The sequence below is a fragment of the Chenopodium quinoa genome, unplaced genomic scaffold, assembly GCF_001683475.1.
Source record: "Chenopodium quinoa cultivar QQ74 unplaced genomic scaffold, ASM168347v1, whole genome shotgun sequence".
Lineage (NCBI taxonomy): Eukaryota > Viridiplantae > Streptophyta > Magnoliopsida > Caryophyllales > Amaranthaceae > Chenopodium > Chenopodium quinoa.
The window spans coordinates 5,119,714-5,141,372 of NW_018743212.1; the positions used below are offsets into that span (position 1 = coordinate 5,119,714).

The 21,659-nt window shown below is 40.4% G+C and overlaps 1 protein-coding gene across 1 annotated transcript; it reads right to left on the reverse strand.

Moving 5' to 3' along the window:
- Positions 1–19,250: 19,250 nt before the first annotated feature.
- LOC110734167 (RNA polymerase II C-terminal domain phosphatase-like 4) lies at positions 19,251–20,303 on the reverse strand. The gene has a single exon (XM_021914211.1). It carries the CDS (start codon positions 20,301–20,303, stop codon positions 19,251–19,253), a length of 1,053 nt encoding a protein of 350 aa, XP_021769903.1.
- Between the last annotated feature and the right edge of the window lie 1,356 nt (positions 20,304–21,659).

Sequence of the window (21,659 nt, forward strand, 5' to 3'; positions counted from 1 at the left end):
TCCTTTGCGAGACTTGAATACTCCAAGCCCTTCTCGTAGTTGTCTTCGACCTCGACGTTAAAGGTTGATAATTCTGAGGGTTTGGTCCTCAATCTATATTTCAATTCTTATTTGGTTTATTTATTTAATCTTTCTTGAAGTTACTAACGTGTTTATTGTTTTGAAAGAAAGAGATACGAGGCATCAAAGTGAGTAAATCTACTATCTTTATTCCTTGCTTTTGATATAGAAATCATGCTTAGAGTATTATTTTAATTCCTAGTATCATGTTAGGATGCTTAATTAATATTTATGATATCATGTTGATTTCTAGTATCATGTTTAGGCTAAAGCTTTGATTTTTATTGTTTAGTGACATGCTAGGGTTTGTTATTAATCCGTTTAGTATCATGCCGAGGATCTTGCTATTAATCATGTTTTGATGAGATTATATCAATTATGATGATTATGATGATGATTGTTGTGTCAATAATTATATGTTGCTTGATTATGTTGCTTGATCACGCCCCTTCTTGCAGGTTTAAAGGAAATTTGCACTTGAAACCACACCTAATAAGATAATTAATAATTTGATTTTAGGTTTAATATGATATAAATTCAAGTGATCGCCAATAATAGATTTATTTGTGCATTAATAATCAACCAACGTAGATTAAACAGGTTCTGGGCTAACTTGTTGGATGTATGTTGATCAGAAAGCGCATATGAATATCATAAGAATTAAGTAGAGGCCGATTTAGGGCGGGTTCAATCTCTTTTAGGTTGGATTGGTACCATCATCCCCGAATATCCAGTCATGGTTCCAGACCACTATGGAGTTAGCGATCTCCGTGATCGTGAATGGGGTGTAACCTTCACACCCGTAAACGGTTTACAAGTTCCTAAAACTTGTTGGCGACTCTTTTATCTCTAGATTCTTTCCCTTTGGACGCCACCATGTTTAAATGCATGATAATAGTGGGGCTCAAAGTTGATGTTTGAAATATTCCCTACACAGGGTATCCTGAATCGGAACCGGAACCGGTTTCGGTTACCAATTTCCAAGAACCTATTCAATAGGTTCCGGTTCCAGTTCCCATTTTTAGGAACCTGTTGCAACAGGTTTCGGTTCCGGTTCCAAGAATTTTTACAGGGTACCCTGTTATGCTCACCCTTAGTTTTAATTGATGCTTCTACTCGATGGTCACATGTTAGTCTACTTTCAAGTAGAAATGTTCCCTTTACTTACCTAAATTATCAAATCAAGAGCTCAACTCCTAGATCATACAATAAAGCAAATAAGACTCGACAATGCTGGGGAATTTACATCCCAAACATTTAATGATTATTGTATGTCAATTGGAATTGTTGTTGAACACCCAGTAGCTCATGTTCATACACAAAATGGTCTAGCTGAATCACTAATTAAAAGACTACAATTGATTGCAAGACCATAATTAATGAGGTCAAAATTATCATCATCTGCTTGGGGACATGCTATAATACATGCAGCATCACTAGTTAGATTGAGACCTACAGCTTATCATAAATTCTTGCCACTACAGTTAGTTTTTGGTCGAGAATCAAGTGTCTCACATCTAAAAGTCTTTGGTTATGTTGTGTATGTTCCTATTTCTCCACCCCAACGAACAAAAATGGGTCCACAAAGAAGGCTGGGAATTTATATCGAGTTTGAATCCCCCTCTATAATTAAATATCTTGAACCATTGACTGGTGACTTATTTACGGCTAGATTTGTCGACTGTCACTTTAATGAAACAGTATTCCCAGCCTTAGGGGGAGAGAAAGTGGACCCACGCGATAAAAAAATAGAACTCGTTTGGAATGCAACACAACTGTTAATGTTAGACCCACGAACTAATACGTGTGAACAAGAAGTCAAGAAAACTGTTCATTTACAAAGTGTTGGAAATTAATTGCCTAATGCATTTGTAGATACAAAGAAGGTGACAAAATCACATATACCAACGGAAAATGCCTCTGCACGTATTGAAATAATTCCAACTGGTAATAAGGGCCATTGAAAATGAATCTCAAGCACACGAAAAGCGTGGGAGACCACTTGGTTCAAAAGATTCTGAGCCAAGGAAATTGAAAATATCGGATGGAATAGAAAATGAGACTAATGATGTTCCCCTGTTAGAAGGTCAAGAAAGACCAAATGTGGATGAAAGTATAGAAAATGATAATAATATAAAAAAGGGATGAACAAGAAGACAACCCTACAGGGAATAACAAGATGAGAAAGACATTGATAACAATGAAATTTTAATGAATTATGTCTCTACCAAGATTAATTGGAATAGAAAAGATGTTATCGTAAATGAAATATTTGCATATTCCATTGCAATTGAAATTGTGTCTAATGAAAATGATGTTGAACCAAGAACAATGGAAGAATGTCGACACGGGGGTTGATTAGGGGATTTTTCCCTACCAATCATCATCTGACAAGTGGACCATTCAAGCTCTGCCAAGTGTCCGCCACATGGACCAATTGGAGCTTGCCACGTGTCAAGTGATGAACAGTCCACCTTGGACCTCTTATGCCACGACACGTGGCCTCCCCTATGCCAAATGGGAAAACCGGCCACCTAGGCCCAAAGTCTTGTGGAAGCCCAATCAGCCCTAGGTTGACCTAAACCTAGGACATACACGCATCCCAAGGCATATAAATACCTTCATTAATCCTCATTAAAAGGGGGATTTTTGAGCAATTAATTACTCTCATCTAGAGAACCTAAACACACTGATCACTCCTCCCCTAGAGGAACCATATCTCCCAACCTTTACTTTTCCGCACTTATTACTCCTCAAACAAGTACTAACTTGACCGTCGGAGGCGGAACTCCCACCACAAGGAGTCTCCGTTGTTTTTCAGGTACAGGCGCAAGGAGACCAGTCCCGGAATTGTAACTCTCCTGCAGGACATCAAAAAACCCCGAAACATTTTGGCGTCGTCTGTGGGGAGAGTACTTTCGAGATGGAATCACAGTCTGTACCGAATCAAAGCGAGAAGCGTCCTATGGACAACCCTCAGGTCTATAGTGACCAGGATACTGACAATGAGGTCGAGGTTGAGACTCATACGGCCCTAGACGGGACCTTACGAGCCCGACGAACTCGTTCCTCTGAAAAGAAGGAACAAAAGGATTGCCAGGCTGGCTCTAGTAAACCTGTCGGCCAGCCGCTTGATCACCAATAGGCGGCCGCGTGATCTTCTCCCATTACTAGAAGTGAACTCATGACTTTCATGAATAACTTCAAAGGGGAGATTCAGGATCTCATCAATAAGAAGACGCCTGCTCCGTCCAAGGAGCAGTCGGCTAGAAAACCCTCTCACTCTGGGAGGAAGAAACCTGTACAAGGTCGAGAGGCGACTCCTTATCCTAAGTCTAGGAAGTGGGAGCCGCCTGTGATCGACCTAACGAAGTATCATTTTCCTTCACCAGGAAAGAGAAAGCCCATCCGTCATGTTCAGGCGGATGGATCAAAGAAAACTTACTCAGATGCTCAATTGTTGCTAGAGCAGAAGAAGAACGACCGACTGTCGGAGTCGGCCTCTACTTCGGATTTTCAAGACAGTTTTCAAAATACCTCTATGAGGTATTCACAATCAAATTATGAGAGCCATACAGGCGGTACCTCCCGTCGGTCCGGATCCCATAAAGACCAGTCGGCTCCGCATGAGCCACGCCAGCCATATGTGTCGCAACAACAATTTTTCTTGCAGCCTCCTCTATTTGGAGGACAGGCGGCAAGAAACTTCCAACCTTTGGACTGGCAACTACGGTTGCTAAGACTTGGAGAACAACCGTCTGCCTTCTCCAAGGAAATTATAGAGACCGCCCAGCCGGCCAAAGTGAAGAATGTATTAGTAGGCGCCTATGATGGCACTACTAACCTAGAGGATCATCTGATGGCGTTCACCAACCTTATGTACCTCCAAGGGTTTGATGATTCCACATGGTGCAAGTGCTTCCCAGGTACTTTGAAGGGCATTGCACAATAGTGGTTCGGCAACCTGCCGACTTGTTGTGTGAATAGTTTCAAGACCCTCTCCTACTTGTTCACCTCCAACTTCGCCATGAATATCCCTGCTAAGAAGACGACCCTTGACCTAGGGACTATACAGCAGGGAGAAAAGGAGGGACTTCGTTCCTACATTAGGCGGTTTAACCTGATGAGAATCCAGATACAAGGGTTGCCGGATGAAGTAGCCTACACTGACTTCTTCAGAGGTCTAAGGGATGGGTCGACCTTCAAATTTAACCTGGTCCGAAAGAAAGTCGCTACTCTCCAAGAAGCATTAATTGAGGCGGAAGCCTACATACAGGCGACTGACCTGTGTAATACATGGAAGCAGTCGGATGGAAGAAAGTTCGACAAAAAAGAGAGCCGACCAAAGAAGTCGGCCAATAAAGATGAAAAGAAGAGAAAAGAAGTCTGGGCGGTCGACTCCTCTGATCAGCCGTCCCAGAAAAAGAAAAAAGAGTTTAAACCATACTCCCCGAAGTATGAGTTCAATAAGGATAGCCAAGCTATCCTCAACGAAATCCAAGGTCGGATGACCATTGAGAAGCCGGCCCCCATGAAAGGTTCTACGAGTAATCGAAACCAAAAGAAATTCTGTAATTTTCATGAGGACATTGGTCATGAAACCAATGAGTGTATTAGCCTCATGCGCTACCTGGACCGCCTGGCTGAAAAAGGTGATCTTGACTCCTATGTCAAGAAGTCCAAGGGGAAGGCTCCTCCAAAACAAAAGCAGTCGGCCAAGAAGAATCATCGACCGGCCGACAGTTCAGATACTGACGACGCTACTGTCTACACTATAGCAGGCGGCTTCTCAGGAAGCGGCCCCACTATCAGGGGCAACAAAGACAACTTCAGGCGGTTAGATGTTAATTCCGTTCACCAAGGACGGACCGCCAAGAGTTCATTCCCAGAAATTGTCATCACAGAAGAGGATCTGGGAGGTGTTAGGGGGCCGCATGACGACCCCATTGTCATTGAATGTAAAGTGGCCAACCAAAGAGTTGGCCGGATCCTCATAGATACCGGAAGTTCCTCTGATCTCATCAGCAACAAGTGCTTGGCAAAGCTCAAGTACAAATCTGATTGCATACACCCGGTATCTCACCCTTTACTAGGGTTTGGAGGAAGTGTTGTACACCCAGTGGGACGGGTGGATCTACCTATCCGTCTGGGTGAGAAGGGGGAGGGCCGCTACATGGTGGTTCGGTTCTTAGTTGTTGAAGAACTCTCGGCCTACAACATGATCCTGGGACGACCCACCCTGAACAATTCAAAAGCTGTCATCATTCCTTCCATTATGCTGCTCAAGTTTGAGAAGGATGATGGAACAGTCGGCTCCCTAAAGGGAGACTAGAAAATGGCACGAGAGTGTTATCTCTCGGATATCAAACCCATTGTGGCGACTGCTGGCCCAAGTGGAGAGAAAACTGACCTTGAGTAAATCAAGGGAGATACGCCTGCCAAAGTACCAGGCGGCAAGAAAAGAAAGGCTGCCCAACCAGGGGTTGAGAGAAAAGAAAAAAGATAGCAATCACTGGCAGAGGAGCGATCAGACGAATTTCCCCTCAGCCGGCTGGTGAGCATACGGATGTTGTCCTGGACGACTCACGTCCTGACCAAGCAGTCAAAGTTGGGACGACTGCTCTTGCGGTACTGGGTGAAGATCTTCACCAACTCTTGAAGGAATTCAAGGATATCTTTGCATTTGAGGTACATGAGCTGCCAGGTATCAGTCCAGACTTGGTAGTGCATAAATTAGCCGTGGATCCGAAAAAGAAGCCGGTCCGGCAAAAGAAACGGAACCATGGTGAAGAAAGAAGCCAGGCGGCCGCCGCAGAGGTTAAAAAGTTGCTTGATGCAAGGTTCATTCGGTAATGTTATTTCCCAGACTGGGTTGCGAACGTTGTGTTAGTAAAGAAGCCGAATGGTACCTGGCGAATGTGTATGGACTACACTGATTTGAACAAGGCGTGCCCTAAGGATAGTTATCCATTACCTAAGATCGACAGCTTAGTCGACTCAACAACCGGCCACGTTTTAATGAGCTACATGGACGCCTACTCTGGCTTCCATCAAATTCCTTTGTGGAAGAAAGATCAGGAGAAGACGACCTTCGTCACTAATCAAGGACTGTATTGCTACATGGTCATGCCGTTTGGTTTGAAGAACGCCCCGGCCACCTTCCAAAGAATGATAAACACGGTCTTCTTTGACCTAATTGGAAGGAGTGTCGAGGCATACATAGATGATATGATTGTAAAGTCCAAGCTTCAGACAGACCATCTGGCTGACCTCCGAGAAACGTTCACCACACTCAAGCGGCACCATGTCATGCTCAATCTCAAGAAATGTGTTTTTGGGGTTGAGTCTGGGAAGTTTCTTGGATTCCTCATTAATCAGAGAGGTATAGAGGCGAACCATGAGAAAGTGCAGGCGGTCATCGACATGTAGTCGCCTCGCACGGTCCGAGAGGTTCAGAAGTTAACAGGTTGTCTGGCGGCCCTAGGAAGATTTCTCAGCCGATCAGGCGACAAGTGCCTTTACTTTTTTTAGGAAATAAAGAAGAAAGTAAGGTTTGAATGGGGGCCGGATGCTGAGGCGGCCTTCCAAAAACTAAAAGTCCATCTGCATTCCTTACCAAGGTTGGTCAGTCCCTTTCCCAAAGAAGTGCTTTACATGTATCTCGCAGTGTCTGACCATGCTCTAAGTGCCCTCCTCCTTGCTGAAAGAAACGGCTGCCAACTCCCGGTTTACTTTGTCAGTCATGTATTGAAAAATGTTGAGTTGAGGTACCCCCTAGTGGAAAAATTTGGTTTTTCTCTCTTTATGGCAGTTAGAAAATTGAAGCATTACTTCTTGGCACATTCAGTCGTCGTATACATAGATCAGCCAATCAAGCGGCCATTGACAACTATGGAGTCGTTAGGTCAAATGATCAAATGGGCGATAGAGATTCAGAGCCTTGAAATTTCATTTGAGCCAAGAAAAGCAGTAAAGGGGCAAGCATTTGCTAATTTTATTGTAGAGATGACTCGGCCCTCGGATTCTCAGGTTCCAGACCAAGTCTAGAAGGTCTATGTGGACGGGAACTCCACCTCAAATGGTTGTGGAGCAGGCGTCATATGTTAGTCGCTAGAAGGCGACAGGTATGAGTATGCTCTACATTTTAATTTTCAAGCCTCGAACAACGAGGCGGAATATGAAGCTTTACTTGCTGGAATCCGCATGTGCAAGGCGGCTGGGGCAAGAAAAATAGACGCCTGCTCTGACTCACAGTTGATAGTAAGTCAGTATAACGGCGAATACGAAGCAACCCATTCGGCCATGATTAAATATTTGCAGGCGGTACGACAAGCGGTCGGGTCACTTGAGGAGTTTCATCTAACTCAAGTACCAAGGTCCGAAAATAACCAGGCGGATGCTCTCTCAAAGTTGGCCTCCTCGGCCTCCTGTGATACTCCAAGAACCGTCTGCTGGGAAGTTATGGAGAAGAGAAGTATCGAAGAAGAGCCTATTGGAATCCTTGACAGAAGCTCAACTTGGATGGACGACATCCGAGCATATTTAACATCCGGCACCTTGCCGAATGATCACTCCCAGGCGGCCCTGCTGAAAAAACGGGCGGCCAGCTTCGAAATGTGCAAGGGTGAGCTCTTTAAGAAGGGTTATCTTCTGCCCCTCTTAAAGTGTGTGACCCCAGAAAGAGGACGAGAGGTCCTAGAAGACCTGCATTCAGGGTGTTGTGCTTCGCATGTAGGCGGCAGGTCGCTTGCTCAACGAGCAAGGAGGCAAGGTTACTTTTGGCCTACCTTAGAGGCAGACACCATGGAAATGGTGAAAAAATGTGACAAGTGCCAGAGGTTTGGCAAGTTAATCCATCGTCCGGCTACTGATCTCACTGCTATCCATAGCCCACTGCCGTTTTCTAAGTGGGGCATGGATATCCTAGGTCCCTATACGCCTGCTACAGGCGGCAGGAAGTACATACTTGTTACAGTCGACTACTTCACCAAATGGGTTGAGGCTGAGGCTGTTAGGGAATCAAGACGAAGGATGTGATCTCATTCATCTGGAAAAATGTCATCACTCGGTTTGGGGTGCCCATGTCTATGGTTTTTGATAATGGTCCCCAAATTGAGACACCTGTTCTCAAAAATTGGCTGGGAGACCAAGGCATCTCACACTGCTTTGCATCAGTCGGCCTTCCTCAAGAAAACGGCCAAGTAGAAGCTTTCAATAAGATCATCTCAGACGGTCTTAAGAAGAAGGTTGAACGAGCAGGCGGCCTATGGGAAGATGAACTACCACATGTTCTCTGGGTCATTAGGACGACTGAAAAAGGGTCGACTGGAGAAACTCCATTCCTCCTAACTTATGGGGCAGAAGATGTTCTTCCAATTGAACACTACGAGCCAACTCTTCGAATAATGTTGTATGACGAAGAGGCAAACTGGGAGTCCATGAGCCTGGCATTGGACTCACTTCCAGAACGAAGGGGCAATGTAGCCCTGCGCCATGAAATCTACCGCCTGAGAATGACAAGGTCATATAACAAAAGGGTGCACAGGCGTCCACTCAAAGTGGGGGACTTTGTACTAAGAAAGATGGAAGCAGTCGGTAGGGCTAATAAGTTAGGAAAATTAACTCCCAATTGGGAAGGACCTTACCGAATTTATGAAGAGGTCAGGGACGACACCTACCGCTTGGAAACACGAGACAGCCAACCCTTGCCTCGAACCTGGAATGTAGATAATCTAAAGAAGTATTATTTTTTAATGATGTAAATAGCCAAGAGCTACTAATAAAGTTTGCTATTTTGCTTCATTAGTATTGTACTTAGAGAGGTAAGCCGCCTGCTCCATGAGCAGCCGGCTACTCCCCATTTTTTTCATCTATTGAGGGGCATGCCAACTGGTAAAACAGTCGGCTTCTCTCCATTTTACTCAAATATGCATTCAAATTACGAGGGGTACGCGCCTGTAGTTATATATAGTCGGCTACTCTCCTATACTTAGTTTGCCATGAACTACCTAAGGCCTATGGCCGAATGATCAGACCAGGCGCCCAGCCAACTGATCCAATCCTCAAACTAATACGACCTGTCCCAACATCATAGCAGGCGTCCGGCGGCATCCATCCAGATGAAATTCGTCGCAGAAAGCAGCTCCCTTTTGGGTGGAACATTGCTCTATAAACTAATTACACGGCACCTAGACGACTGTCCCCAAGGGGAATCACGTAGCCGTTTTTGAGACAAGGATAACTCTAACACTAAACAAAACAAGCGTTAGTAGTTAACATCCGCATCGGATGGCCGTCTGTATTACTTGGGATAAGTACAGCCGGTACCTCTTGAGTAAATAGCCAACAAAAATTGGCGAATCAAGGGGATCAGCCGGCTTCTGCCGCCTGGTACCTCTACTACTCAAGCATAAAAGCTGACGAATGGGTAACCTCAAAGATTACTCATAAGTCACTCTCATACTTAGTAAGGATTCAAAAGGTATGACGAGTCCGCCTGTCTAAAGGCGAGCCAGAGCTCTCGTACCACGACCCCTACTAAGATGATTTCTTTTCAAAACCAAACATGTTTGAAAATCTGGTTCGTAGGTCGACTGCTTTTTGGCAAACAGGGACTCAAGAACTATTCCTATTTTAACAAACAGGTGGGCTGGTTATAAGCGGCCTGTTCCTTTCTAACTTGAAAAGGTTAAACAAACCTAACGTATTTCCTAAAATAAGTTGGGGGTCCGACTGGGGAAATGGCCGACTGATCGCCTAACTTGGAACCAAGAAAACCAGTCGTCAAGGGGCATAGGCAGTCGGTACCTAGTACTTGTTCGCAATTTTAGCCAAAGCAGTCGGTATGACATACAAGCGGATAGTAGGATCCTCTATACTTTGCAAAAATAAATCATGAAACAAGATTCCGTGATCAAAGACGACCGAAAGATGGTCGTCGAATTCATATAAACAGCCGGCCATAAAGACCAGCAAAATATTCAATAACCCCGGCCCCCTAGCCGGGTAAAGTGATACAAGAACAAACGGCACGCAGGCCGGAGAAAAGTTTGACAAAATGAAAGCTTTAAACATTGGGAGGAGCTTGAGTTTCAACTTCCGCCTGATCGAGCTTAGCATCGGGTGCTTGATTCTTCAAAGCCCCCTCTTTTGACGACTCGCCTTCAGGGGCAGGAGCTTTATGCGCATCCACCTCAATAGGTTGCATGGCCACCTCCTCCTCTTACTCCTCTAAGCTGGAGTCAACCGCCTCGTCTTCCTCAGCCGCCTGCCTCATGATCTGTTGGTTGTACGTTTCAGTACAAGTGTTGAACTTTTTCTCCCACGCAGCATAGTGAGCTTTTGGGAAAAGGGCTGTCCAGGTCATCTTCATAATCTGAGCCGAGTCCTCCATCATGGCTTGAACTAAAGCCATCTTTTCAGCCTCGGCCTTCGCATTAAGATCTTTGGTGATGGCCGCCTCCTGCTTCTCCAGGCGCTCCTTGAGTGTGTCAAGAGACGTCTGAAGACCTTCAGCCTTATGGGCAATGTTTTTAAGGGGCCGCAGCTCATCTTTGAGGCTCTTGACCGCCTGTTCCAGCTCGTTGTTCTTCTTCTTGGCCGCCTCCAACTCAGCGCGGATAGTGGAAGTGGCCTGCACCTAATAATAAAGAATATCAGTTGTCAAAATTTCATTTTGGGCAATTTGAAACATTGCCTTATCAACTTCAGAGGCGGCCATAGCTTTAGCAGCCTTTACCTCTTTATTCTTGGCGCTTATCGGCCTACGGAGGCCGTGTACTCGCAGCAAGGTCTGAAAAAGAGAAAACCAGGTGTCAGATTTGAAAATAACCAAACAGGCGCCAGGTTTGAAAATAACAGGCGCCAGGCAAGGTTGATATTATAAAATTCTAAGTCTACCTCAGATAGGAGACCCATGATGCCGTCTAAGTCAAGGGTGCTGACTCCCTTGACCGCATCCCTCTCCTCTAGAGGGATAGCCTTGATCATAGACTTGGCCATCTTTACCAAGTCTGGTTCTTGAGGGCCTTCTACATCCAAAGAAGGGAAAGGTCAAAATAATGAAGAAAACATTGAAGAAAAAGTTTTAAGTCTAGCAAAGCTATATTATACCTCTCGGCGGCCGAATGTCCCTAAGGACTTGTGATGGTTTACCCCCACTTTGTGGGGTGATCGGCTGTTTGTCAGCCGACTGCTTCCTGGCAGATCCAGGCGTACTCCCAGCAGTTGTCTTCCGAACTTTTGAGTTCAGCTGTTGGGAGGAAGAGGGTTTGAAAGTGCCCGCCTGCGAAAAATACGAAATGGTTAATATTACTAATAGCAGACTTTCAAGGCACAGTTTGAAAGATCAGAAACTCACTATGGGCGTCTCCTTGGCAAGAGAATCAGAAGAGGTCCGCTTCTGTTGCATGATGGAGGTTCGCAGCAAGGCGGCCGCCTTCTTTGACGCAGAAATGTGGTTCATAGCTTCAGTTGAAAATAAAACCGCTAACAGTTAGAAAAAATTCGAAAGCAAGGCCAAAGATGTGTGCATATGTTCAAGAGGCCGGCTACCTCTGGAGAACCGACTGCTAAGGCCACAGGAGGCCAAAAAAATACTCGTCATAGAGCCATTGAAACTTTGGGACGCAGTTTAGGGGCACTTGCTCTCGTACCCCAGTAGTAGAGTTTGCCCTGATCTCTACTTTGAAGAGTCCTCGATCAAGGATCTCTTCCCTAGCCTTGAGGGGGACAAGCGGCATACTGCGACCGCCTGCTAGAAGAGGCGGATCCTTGTTCCACCTATTGTAGCGCTTTTTCAGCAGCTTGTCAGGGCTGGCAATGATGAGGAAGGTGTTTCTTTAATCCTTCCATTTATTTTCTTTGCCCCTCGTCATCAGATAGCCTTTGTGGCTCGTTATTTGATACCAGCCGATGCCGCTTGCTTTGGGGGTTCGGCTGAGGTAATTCATATGGGTGAACGCCTCAAAATTCGGCTCCACCCCATGCATTTCACACCCGGCTACATAGCCAAGGATGTTGAACCAAGAATTCGGGGCTAACTGCCATAGCCCCACCTCGTATCCATCGAGGATTTTTTGAACGGCCGGATGCAAGGGAAATCGCAGACCAGCCTTAATGGCCACCTCATAACATCCAAAGCAAGCGTCCCCATAGCTGGCTCCAGCTGGCCAGGTGACGGCATCTTCAGCATCCGGCACAAAAACTTGAAAATTAGGACCCATCACATGGTCCGATAGAAAAGAGTCTATTCGCTCCTTCATGGCCTTGATTCGGCCCTTTGGGACATGACAGTACTAAGGAGTATTCAACTCCCTATGAGAGGCGGATGGTTCCGACCAGTCGTCCCCCTTTTCAGCCGCATGAGACAGTCTCACCTCATGCAAACGAGAATGCCTTTCCTCTTAGTTTATAGAGAGGCGGCTTGAAGAGCTAGAGTCAGACTCGCTATCAGAAGAGTCCGACTCCTCCCCTCTCCCTGAGGGGGCCGACCCCTCTTCTTCTTCAGGGGCCGTCTGCTGACTGGCCAAGTCAAAAGTGAAGTGGGATGGGGCTACCTTAGCTCCCTCCTCAGAGCTCTCGGCAAAAGGGCCACCTTGGGTCCCTACAGTATCAGGCGGCTGGTCCGAAAGCTCACTAATCTGAACCCGGAAAGAGGAGCCATAAGAGTTTTCAATCCTCTTTGTCTTTTTTGTTCTTGCCATATTGTCCTGCATAGATACAAAGACAGTTGGAATCCGGGACTTGCGCAAAGTTTGAAGTACCGCAGGGCAGTCGGCACCCCTAGTCCTAGACTCAACCGTCCCCGGTGACCGGTTGATTGCTAACCTAGGCCGTGCCGGATGCTTTTGAGGTCTCATTTTCAAAAAAGAAAGAAAAAAGTGCAAAAGCAAAACAGAAAAAGGATAAAGGAACAGACGGTTACCTGAAACTTAAATTCTGAAAGGAAGCTTGATCGAACAGGCGTCCAACAAAAAATAGGCAGCTGGTAAAAGCAGTCGTGCAGAAAGTCAGAGCTCAAGTTCAGGGGTCCGAGAGTTCTCTTGAAAAAGTTCGCAAATGTGAACAAAAGACTTGGTCAATATGCCCTTATATAGGGTAAAATGAGAATGCGAAGGGTCACTTCTGAATTCAAAAAATGAGCGGGAAAAATGCTCGGCCCGTCATAGGGCGACACCTGTAGCAGGTCGTCGCCTGTTACAGGCTGACACCTGTCACAAGTGACAAGTGAACAGTCACGTGCCACCTGTGAGGGGCAAATGATTAGGGGATTTTTCCCTACCAATCATCATCTGACAAGTGGACCATTCAGGCTCTGCCAAGTGTCCACCACATGGACCAATTGGAGCCTGCCACGTGTCAAGTGATGACCAGTCCACCTTGGACCTCTTATGTCACGACACGTGGCCTCCCCTATGCCAATGGGAAAACCGGCCACCTAGGCCCAAAGTCTTGTGGAAGCCCAATCAGCCCTAGGTTGACCTAAACCTAGGACCGGCATGCATCCCAAGGCATATAAATACCTTCATTAATCCTCATTAAAGGGGGATTTTTGAGCAATTAATTACTCTCACCTAGAGAACCTAAACACACTGATCACTTATCCCCTAGAGGAACCAAATCTCCCAACCTTTACATTTCCGCACTTATTACTCCTCAAACAAGTACTAACTTAACCGTCGGAGGCGGAACTCCCACCACAAGGAGTCTCCGTTGTTTTGCAGGTACAAGCGCAAGGAGACCAGTCCCGGAATTGTAACTCTCCCACAGGAAATCAAAAAACCCCAAAACAGGGGTGATTGGCCAAAGTGGAAGGAGGCAATGCAAATTGAGTTAAAGTCACTTGAAAAACGAGAAGTTTTCAGAAAAATATCTCTTACACCAGCAGGTATAAAACCCGTTGGACAAATGGGTATTTGTGAGAAAACATAATGAGAAAATTGAAATATTTAGATACAAGGCAAGACTTGTACTCAAATTCCAAGGATTGATTATGAAGAAACATATTCTTCAGTAGTTAATGCAACTATATTAAGAAATTGCTTCCTGTGCTCAGCTAGTGTTGTTGTCGGTTCCTATGGTCAGCCTGTGTTGCAGTTGATTCCTGTGGTTAGGTTGTGTTGTTGTCCCTCAACCTGTGTTGTTGTTGCTACCTATGCGTATCCTGTGTTATTATTGCTTCATGTGGTCAGCCATTGTTGATGTTGATTCCTTTGGTCAGCCTCTTTTATTGTTGTTGCCTATGATGAGCTTGTGTTGGCGTTGTTGCACATGTTGAGTCTCTGCCTTTGCCTATGCTGAGCTTGTGTTGCTGCTATTTCGGTTTTGGCCTTAATTATGGATTATTCTTCTGATTTTGATCCATGTGGTTGATGAATTGTCCCTTTAAATGCATACATTCTTTGAATTTTAAATATGTGTTGAGTCCTAGGGGTTGATGAATTTTAAAGACGTGTGCTATTGATATCATAATGTGTTGAGTCCCTTGGCCGTTAATAGTTACACTAGGATAATCCATATGATGAAGGGACTCACTTTCATTGTACAACTTCTCACTGTGATTTTCTTCGGTTTGTCCGTTGAGGTAACACAGTTTGAGAAGTTTTTGGATGAAAAAAAAACCCCCTGATGGATTCATGAATTATTTGCTTTATTTTGATGAAATTGATGTAGATCTTTGTGGTACTTGTAGAGTTTAGTTGATAGCTCCCTACAACATTGAGTGAATTAGCTCCCCTAATATTGATAAAAATTATTCAATGAGTGAATTAGCTTCCCTAATATTTATTTTGCTGAGTTTTTGCTTTTAATAGTTCAATTTATTCCCAATTTCTATTAATTTTGGTTGTGTTAGATTTAATAACATATTTTTAAATATTTTCTTCTAGGGATGAAATTGGTTGTTGTATTGTAACTGAATCAGTGATGTGTTATTCGATGATTGTATTAGTTTGTGACCGAAATCTGAGTTTCATTTGATATTTCTAGCTTTAATAACAAGGAAGGGACTGTATTGGAGATTTGCTCACTTGATCACCTAGTGAATGTGTCAACTCCTGTTTCTTTGTGAGTTTGATACTTACTTCTCTAATTTTTTTGGGGGGCTCACCAATCACTTTCTTTGATTTTTACATGTTTGTTGTTGCTACTTGCTAAATTGGTCACCATTTGCTTTGAAGGACTTGATTCAGACTTCTAGAACTTTCTCATCACAAGCTCCACATACTAAACCTCAGCTTAATTTGCTGCTTGTTGCATGATTGTATTAGTGTGTGTTGGGTGCTGCGTGTTGCTTATTTTGCTACTTGTTGCTTTGTTGCTGCGTTTTATTGTGGGTAAATTGTTCCTGCTACTGCTTATGTTTCTTCTTTGTGTGGTGCGTGGCCTCTTTCTTAGCTTGTGTGTGGGATGTAAAATTGCTATTTGGTGCTGCCACTTTGTTGTTGCTGATGTGAATTTTTATAGTCCGTGATATTATGCTTTTCTTAACTTGAACATATTAAAAAATATCTTGTTATTAACATTTTGTTTTACTAATGTCATTTAAAGTCCCAAGCTTATTGATTGTCGTTGTTTGTAATTTACTTAAAAAGTATAAGGTGTAGATTTGGTGGATTCTGTAAGAGAGGGTTATTTATAGTGTAAAATCAGTATTTTTTTTTTTTGGACGCAAATTAGCATTAATAGATCTTTGATTTGAATTTTGATTGGTATGACTGAACACATAATATTTTAATTTCATGTGTCAATGTGTCTGCTTCCATGATACATCTAATTTTTACGAGCTTATGTGTGTTACCTTAATTCACCACTAATATTACCTAATATTGTAGCTTTCCAATGTTAAAAATCATTCGTAATAAGCAAACCATGCAATCTTCTTTATAAGGTGTCAATATATAATGTCATAGTACTCAAGCCTTAGTGCTTTTCTTTCACCTACATGTTCTTGTACCACTGCTTTTCTGCTGGACAGGTGCAACATATACTGCTCATAGTGCACAAGCCTTAGTGTTGCTGCTTCAGTACTGTTGTTGTTTAGCTACTATGATGCTGTTGTTCTGCTATTGGGCTGCTGCTATATTTTTTTCTTTTTCAAGTGTAAAATACTGGTTATTAATGAAAATTATCAATTTCAAGTATATTATGTATATATATAACATTCTGGTGATAATTTCAGATGAAAAAGGCAAACAAAAATAATAATAATAATAATAATAATAATAATAATAATAATAATAATAATAATAATAATAATTTTTTTGGGCATTTTTGGCACCTATTAACCGGTGCCAAAAGTAGTGTATTATATTTTTTTAAAAAAAGGGTACCTATTATTAGCACCGGTTAACCGGTGTGAAATCTAAGAATTGGCATCGGTTTTAAACCTGTGCGAATGCTTTTGGTTTTTGGCATCCCTCAAATCTGGACCGGTTCAAAACCGGTGCTAAATGGGGGTTTTGAACCAGTGCTAAATGACATTTTTCGCCTAGTGTATTTATTAAAAAGCTTTACAAGCATGATTATTATATTAATCCCACTATGCGGATTCATTGAAAACTATGGAATTTGTATGACCTAATCTTTCCTCAAGAATAGCCTTGAAATAGTAGGAGACTGGCTTAGGGGGTGTGCACACTTAGAGAAGAGATTGAGTTTTCGAAAATAATTGATTTTACTAATCATTATTATTGAGTTTTTGGAATTGTTTTGAGAGTATTTGAGAATTGGTTTTCAAAAGAGGAATTGGTTTTCAAAAGAAGAATTGGTTTTATAAATCGTTTTATAAAATTATTGAGTTATTGGAATTGGTTTTGAATCATGAGTTTTGGAATTATATTATTGGAATTAGTTTTGAACTGTGAGTTTTGGAATTATTGGATTAACATTGGAATTGGTTTTTAAAAGCATGTTTGCAAATAAATTGAATTTACTTATCATGTACTTATCGTACTTAGCATATTCTGCTAATCCGTATTTCTTATTTGTTTTAGTTCGCCCTATTTACCGCAATGGTATGCAGTGTTGACTAATTTCAGGTGGAGTCAAGAATTGAGCATATGGGAGTCCCGGAAATGTTCTTCACCTAGATTAGGATTGTTGGTCTTGGTTTAATTATGAGTACTTATGGCGATGGTTTCTATTTATAGTCATTGTTAATAAAGAAAGAGTTTGAATTTCCGCCGCAAAGTATTGGTTTTGGTTAGTAGTTTGAGTAGCCTTGCGTAATCACGCGACACTAATATGCCTAAGTCTATCTCTACAGTATAATTATACGTATTATACTAGTATTTTCGTGGAGGAAAATTTGGGGTGTTATAGAAAAGTTGGAACGCCAAATGTCGCTGTCTCGTGACCTGGTTAAAATTTTAGTTTGGTATATTAGTTACTAATTTTGTGTCCGGACGATGTCTGAATTGTTGATAAAATTTTAGGATAAACTTTTTTGTTTGAATATTATATATGGTTAAATAAACCCTTTTGATAATGTAGAATAGTGGTACCTTTTACCGTTTATTGCTTCCATTATTCTTAAAATAAGCTGGAAAAAAAAAATTGAAACGTTTTTTAAGTGAAAAACCTGTAAAGTTCTAAGACCTTGCTAACATTTATCTGAATTCATTTCAAGATTCTCTTGTATTGTACATTTTCTGTTGTGTCCTAATTTTAGTAGTTTTTTAAGTCTTTGATTTCATTAACAAAATCATAAACATACACAAAAATATTACAACCGAATATGAAGAATACCTGATTCAAAAGCTTTAATGGTAAATCAGTGGTAGGCTAAAAAAAATTAATGATACATAGCCATATTTATAATTATAATTACGTGGTTATTCTTATAGGAGTAAAATTCTATTGTTAATTGGATACTCATATTAATTATAATATGTGGTGTGTTGCTATAAGTAAAATTTTATTGTCAATAAAAAGATAAATTTTTTTTTCAAAAGAGTATAAATTATTTTATGTATACTTTTTTATCCTACACAAATCTATCCAATCTAATTTAACATGGCATCTAATCTAATCACAATAATATCTATTTTTCGCCTACGTGGCTCGACACTTGGCGAAAAACTGGAATGTCAAGTGTCGCTGTCTCGTGACCTGGCTGCGAGAGCGACTTTATTTATTAGTGATATGATATGATTATTTAAATTTATTTTACATCTATAACGCTTTATATTAGTTGAACCGTACTCATTCAGTCAGTAAACAAACCACCATTAAATTAGGAGCTATGATACTCGCATAATTAACATGTTATAAAATGTGACTATTACTTCCGAGCAATTAGTTATTTTGAGGATTGTTGCATATAATACAAACAATGAACAAGGATGTTGGCTTAACTTGCTACTTTCTGAATCCTGTTGCTATTTAGTTATAATTAGTTAGTTTAAAGCATCTAAACGTAAGATCAAAGAATCATGCCTTAGCCTGTTGATTATGTATTTTTAATTGTTATTAATATTGAAATAAAATATAAGTATAACTACCAAATTCTTAAGCCTAGGTTTCGAGTTTTGACATTATAAAGTCATATGATATACTCCCTCCGTTTCTGAAAGTTCAACTCACTTTGCACTTGCGAGGTTTTCAATGAACATCTTTGACCATGAATATCTTCGGCTATGTATAAGTGAAAATTATAAAAAGTCGATATTTGAAAACTTTATAATAAGGGGAATCTAATAAGATCACTCATGCTAATTTATTTGTATTATATAAATTATAACATGTGGTCAAAGTTATTTTATTTTGACCACATAAATAGTAAATGAGTCGAACTTTCAGGAACGGAGGTAGTATTATAAATCTAATTAATTAATAGCAACTCATAAGTTAATTAATTAGCCTAATCCACAAATTAATTAATCGTAAAGAGATACTAATTTATACCTCATCCGTTTTAAAGTATTTCGGACCAAAAATTACAAAAAATTTAGAAGATTTTAATTTAACATATGATGCTAATTAAATTTTAAAGATCGGTGATATCATTCTTTAAAATTATAACACATTTCTACCTAATTATTTGACATAGACAATTCATAATCGTGCAACTCTAAAGTTATGGCATATTTTAAACCATGTTTAGTTTCGTCGTGAATTCAAAGTTGTGGACTTCTGTTGTTTTAACCATCCTAGGCTGTACTTAAACCATTACCAAGAGCAAACTAAAGTCATACTCGCGTAGTACACTTTGCTACCGGAAACTTATCTTCTAGTTGTCTTCGCCACAAATATAATGCTGCTTCAATCCACTTAGGGTTCACCAAAAACTTACTCTCTTGGACGGCCCAAAGGGACTTCTCAGTGCCACCGACTGTTGAAACAACATGTGTGACACTGGAGTCGAGCTCAGTCGAACATGTAGCTCCTAGCTGTTCTGCGATCTTCCACAAACGATGATTAGCAGCAACGAAATTCCTAGGAAAAACTGCACTAAATACTATCTTACAATCTCTAAGGACCTGTCTTTTATTTGTTTTAAGCACTTGCCTAACATCTCTAACAGAGACATATTGAGGGTTAATGTAGAAAAAGTCATGATGTACTCTGGTAAGAACGCGTAGTATGGTTGCAAGTGCTCCATCAAACTCATCCTCGTCTCTCTTCAATTGAGCAAGAGACTTGCAATTTTTGTAACCAAATTCACGACAACCCGATGAAAAGTAAAAATATCTGTCCATTACAATTAGATTATCTTTGTTGCTCTGCCAAATAGCTTCTGTATCATCAAGTACTAAGCCTAATTTCTCTGGTACTTGTAAAACATCTAGTCCTTTTCGATCTTGGTTAGGGCAGTCATCTCGCGATATAATTCTTGTTTGAAAGTATTGATTTTCAGGATCAAGAAGCTTTGCCATCTCTAAGGCATAAGCACGATCCCCCATGGTGTATATATACATCTCAAACATCTTATTTGCTTCTTGCAAAAATTTATGAACAAACGGCCTCAACTTTGTCATGACCCCTAATTTATCTAGTATAAACAAGTCATTATTTGAAGAATTTTGAGTAGTCCGAGTCTTCAAGTATTCCTCTTCCAAATCTAACTTATCTAATCGAGTTGAATTAAGCAACGTATGATCTAAATCAAGAACTAGATATAATTTCTTTTGATTCAACAGCGAGCCAACTTTTGAATTATCGTGAACACGAAAATCAATAGGGTTGTAATTAAAAGGCGCAAGCAACGTCTTACCACAAGATAAACAACAATTGTTCGTCATATTTAGATGCGGACATGAATTCAACATGTGATTTATTTTTTGTCTTTTGATCCTTTCGCCTCGATTATTAATGATAGCATGATCTACAATAGGAGCAAAGTAATTTAAACCTTGATTATTACCGAAAACCTGATGAGAGATTGGAACAGAAAAATTTAAAATATGATCGGAGATTAGGGCAGGATGATTCATAAATTTTGTGGTCATTGTTGATTTATTTGTTTGCTTAAGAAATACTATGTGACAGTATTTTTTTAATTTTAAGAAAAATCGCCAGAAAAAAAAACGTACAATACAAATAAACTTGTGTTCTTTATATAAAAGTGTTGGGGAGTAAAGAATTAGGTTAATAGGGAAAAAAATAGCCGACTTCCAACCGAACACGTTTTTTTCTGCCAAAAAGAAGGAATTTAAGTGCAAGTACAAAATAATTTGATTTCCTTTATTAAACAAATATATGTATTACTAATTTATTAAATAAAAAAAAATAAAAAAAAAAGAGATATGTATAACTAATTAATTAATATTTTTTTATTTATTATTTTATATTAAAAAAAATAAAAATTTCAATATCTTGCTCAATAAGGATGAAATTAATGGAAAGTTTTGTTGGTTGTTATTATCTTTTAAAAGAACAATGTTTATCTAAAATGCCTAAAATATGACCATATATAAAGAATCAAAAAGTAAAACCAAAAAACACATTAAAAAATAAAAATAATAAAAAAAAAGTGAAGCTAAACAAAAATATTGACAACAGTAATTTAACATAAGTTAGCAAGATTTCAATCAAGCTTGATTTTCAATCTCAATATTAAAAGAAAATTTAATAAATTTATAATCTAAATTGAAATAACTAAAAAAAAAGCCATAATTGAAAAACTAATTCAAGAAAATATGGAAAGAAGAAAATTGTAAACACTGATATTCATAACAATTTTAGGATATGACCATGACCTTAAAAGTTGTGTAGATAATTAAATTGAAATAAAATTTTGATAATTATGTTTGTAACTTATATTTGAAGTTATTATATATATATATATATATATATATATATATATATATATATATATATATATATATATATATATATATATATATATATATATATATATATATATACGGGGAGGTTCCGCTAAAAACAGAGCTTATGGTGAAAACTAAAAACAAGCAATCTTAGCCATTGGATGTTCACTAGATAATCTGATGGTGTAAAACAACCCAGGGGTCACTATATACAAAAATAAGGTAATTATATCAAGTTATACTAATTTTGATGACATTTGCACCGAGGTCACTATATATAGAAATATGGTAACTATATCAATTTTTACAATATTTACTTAGAGGTCA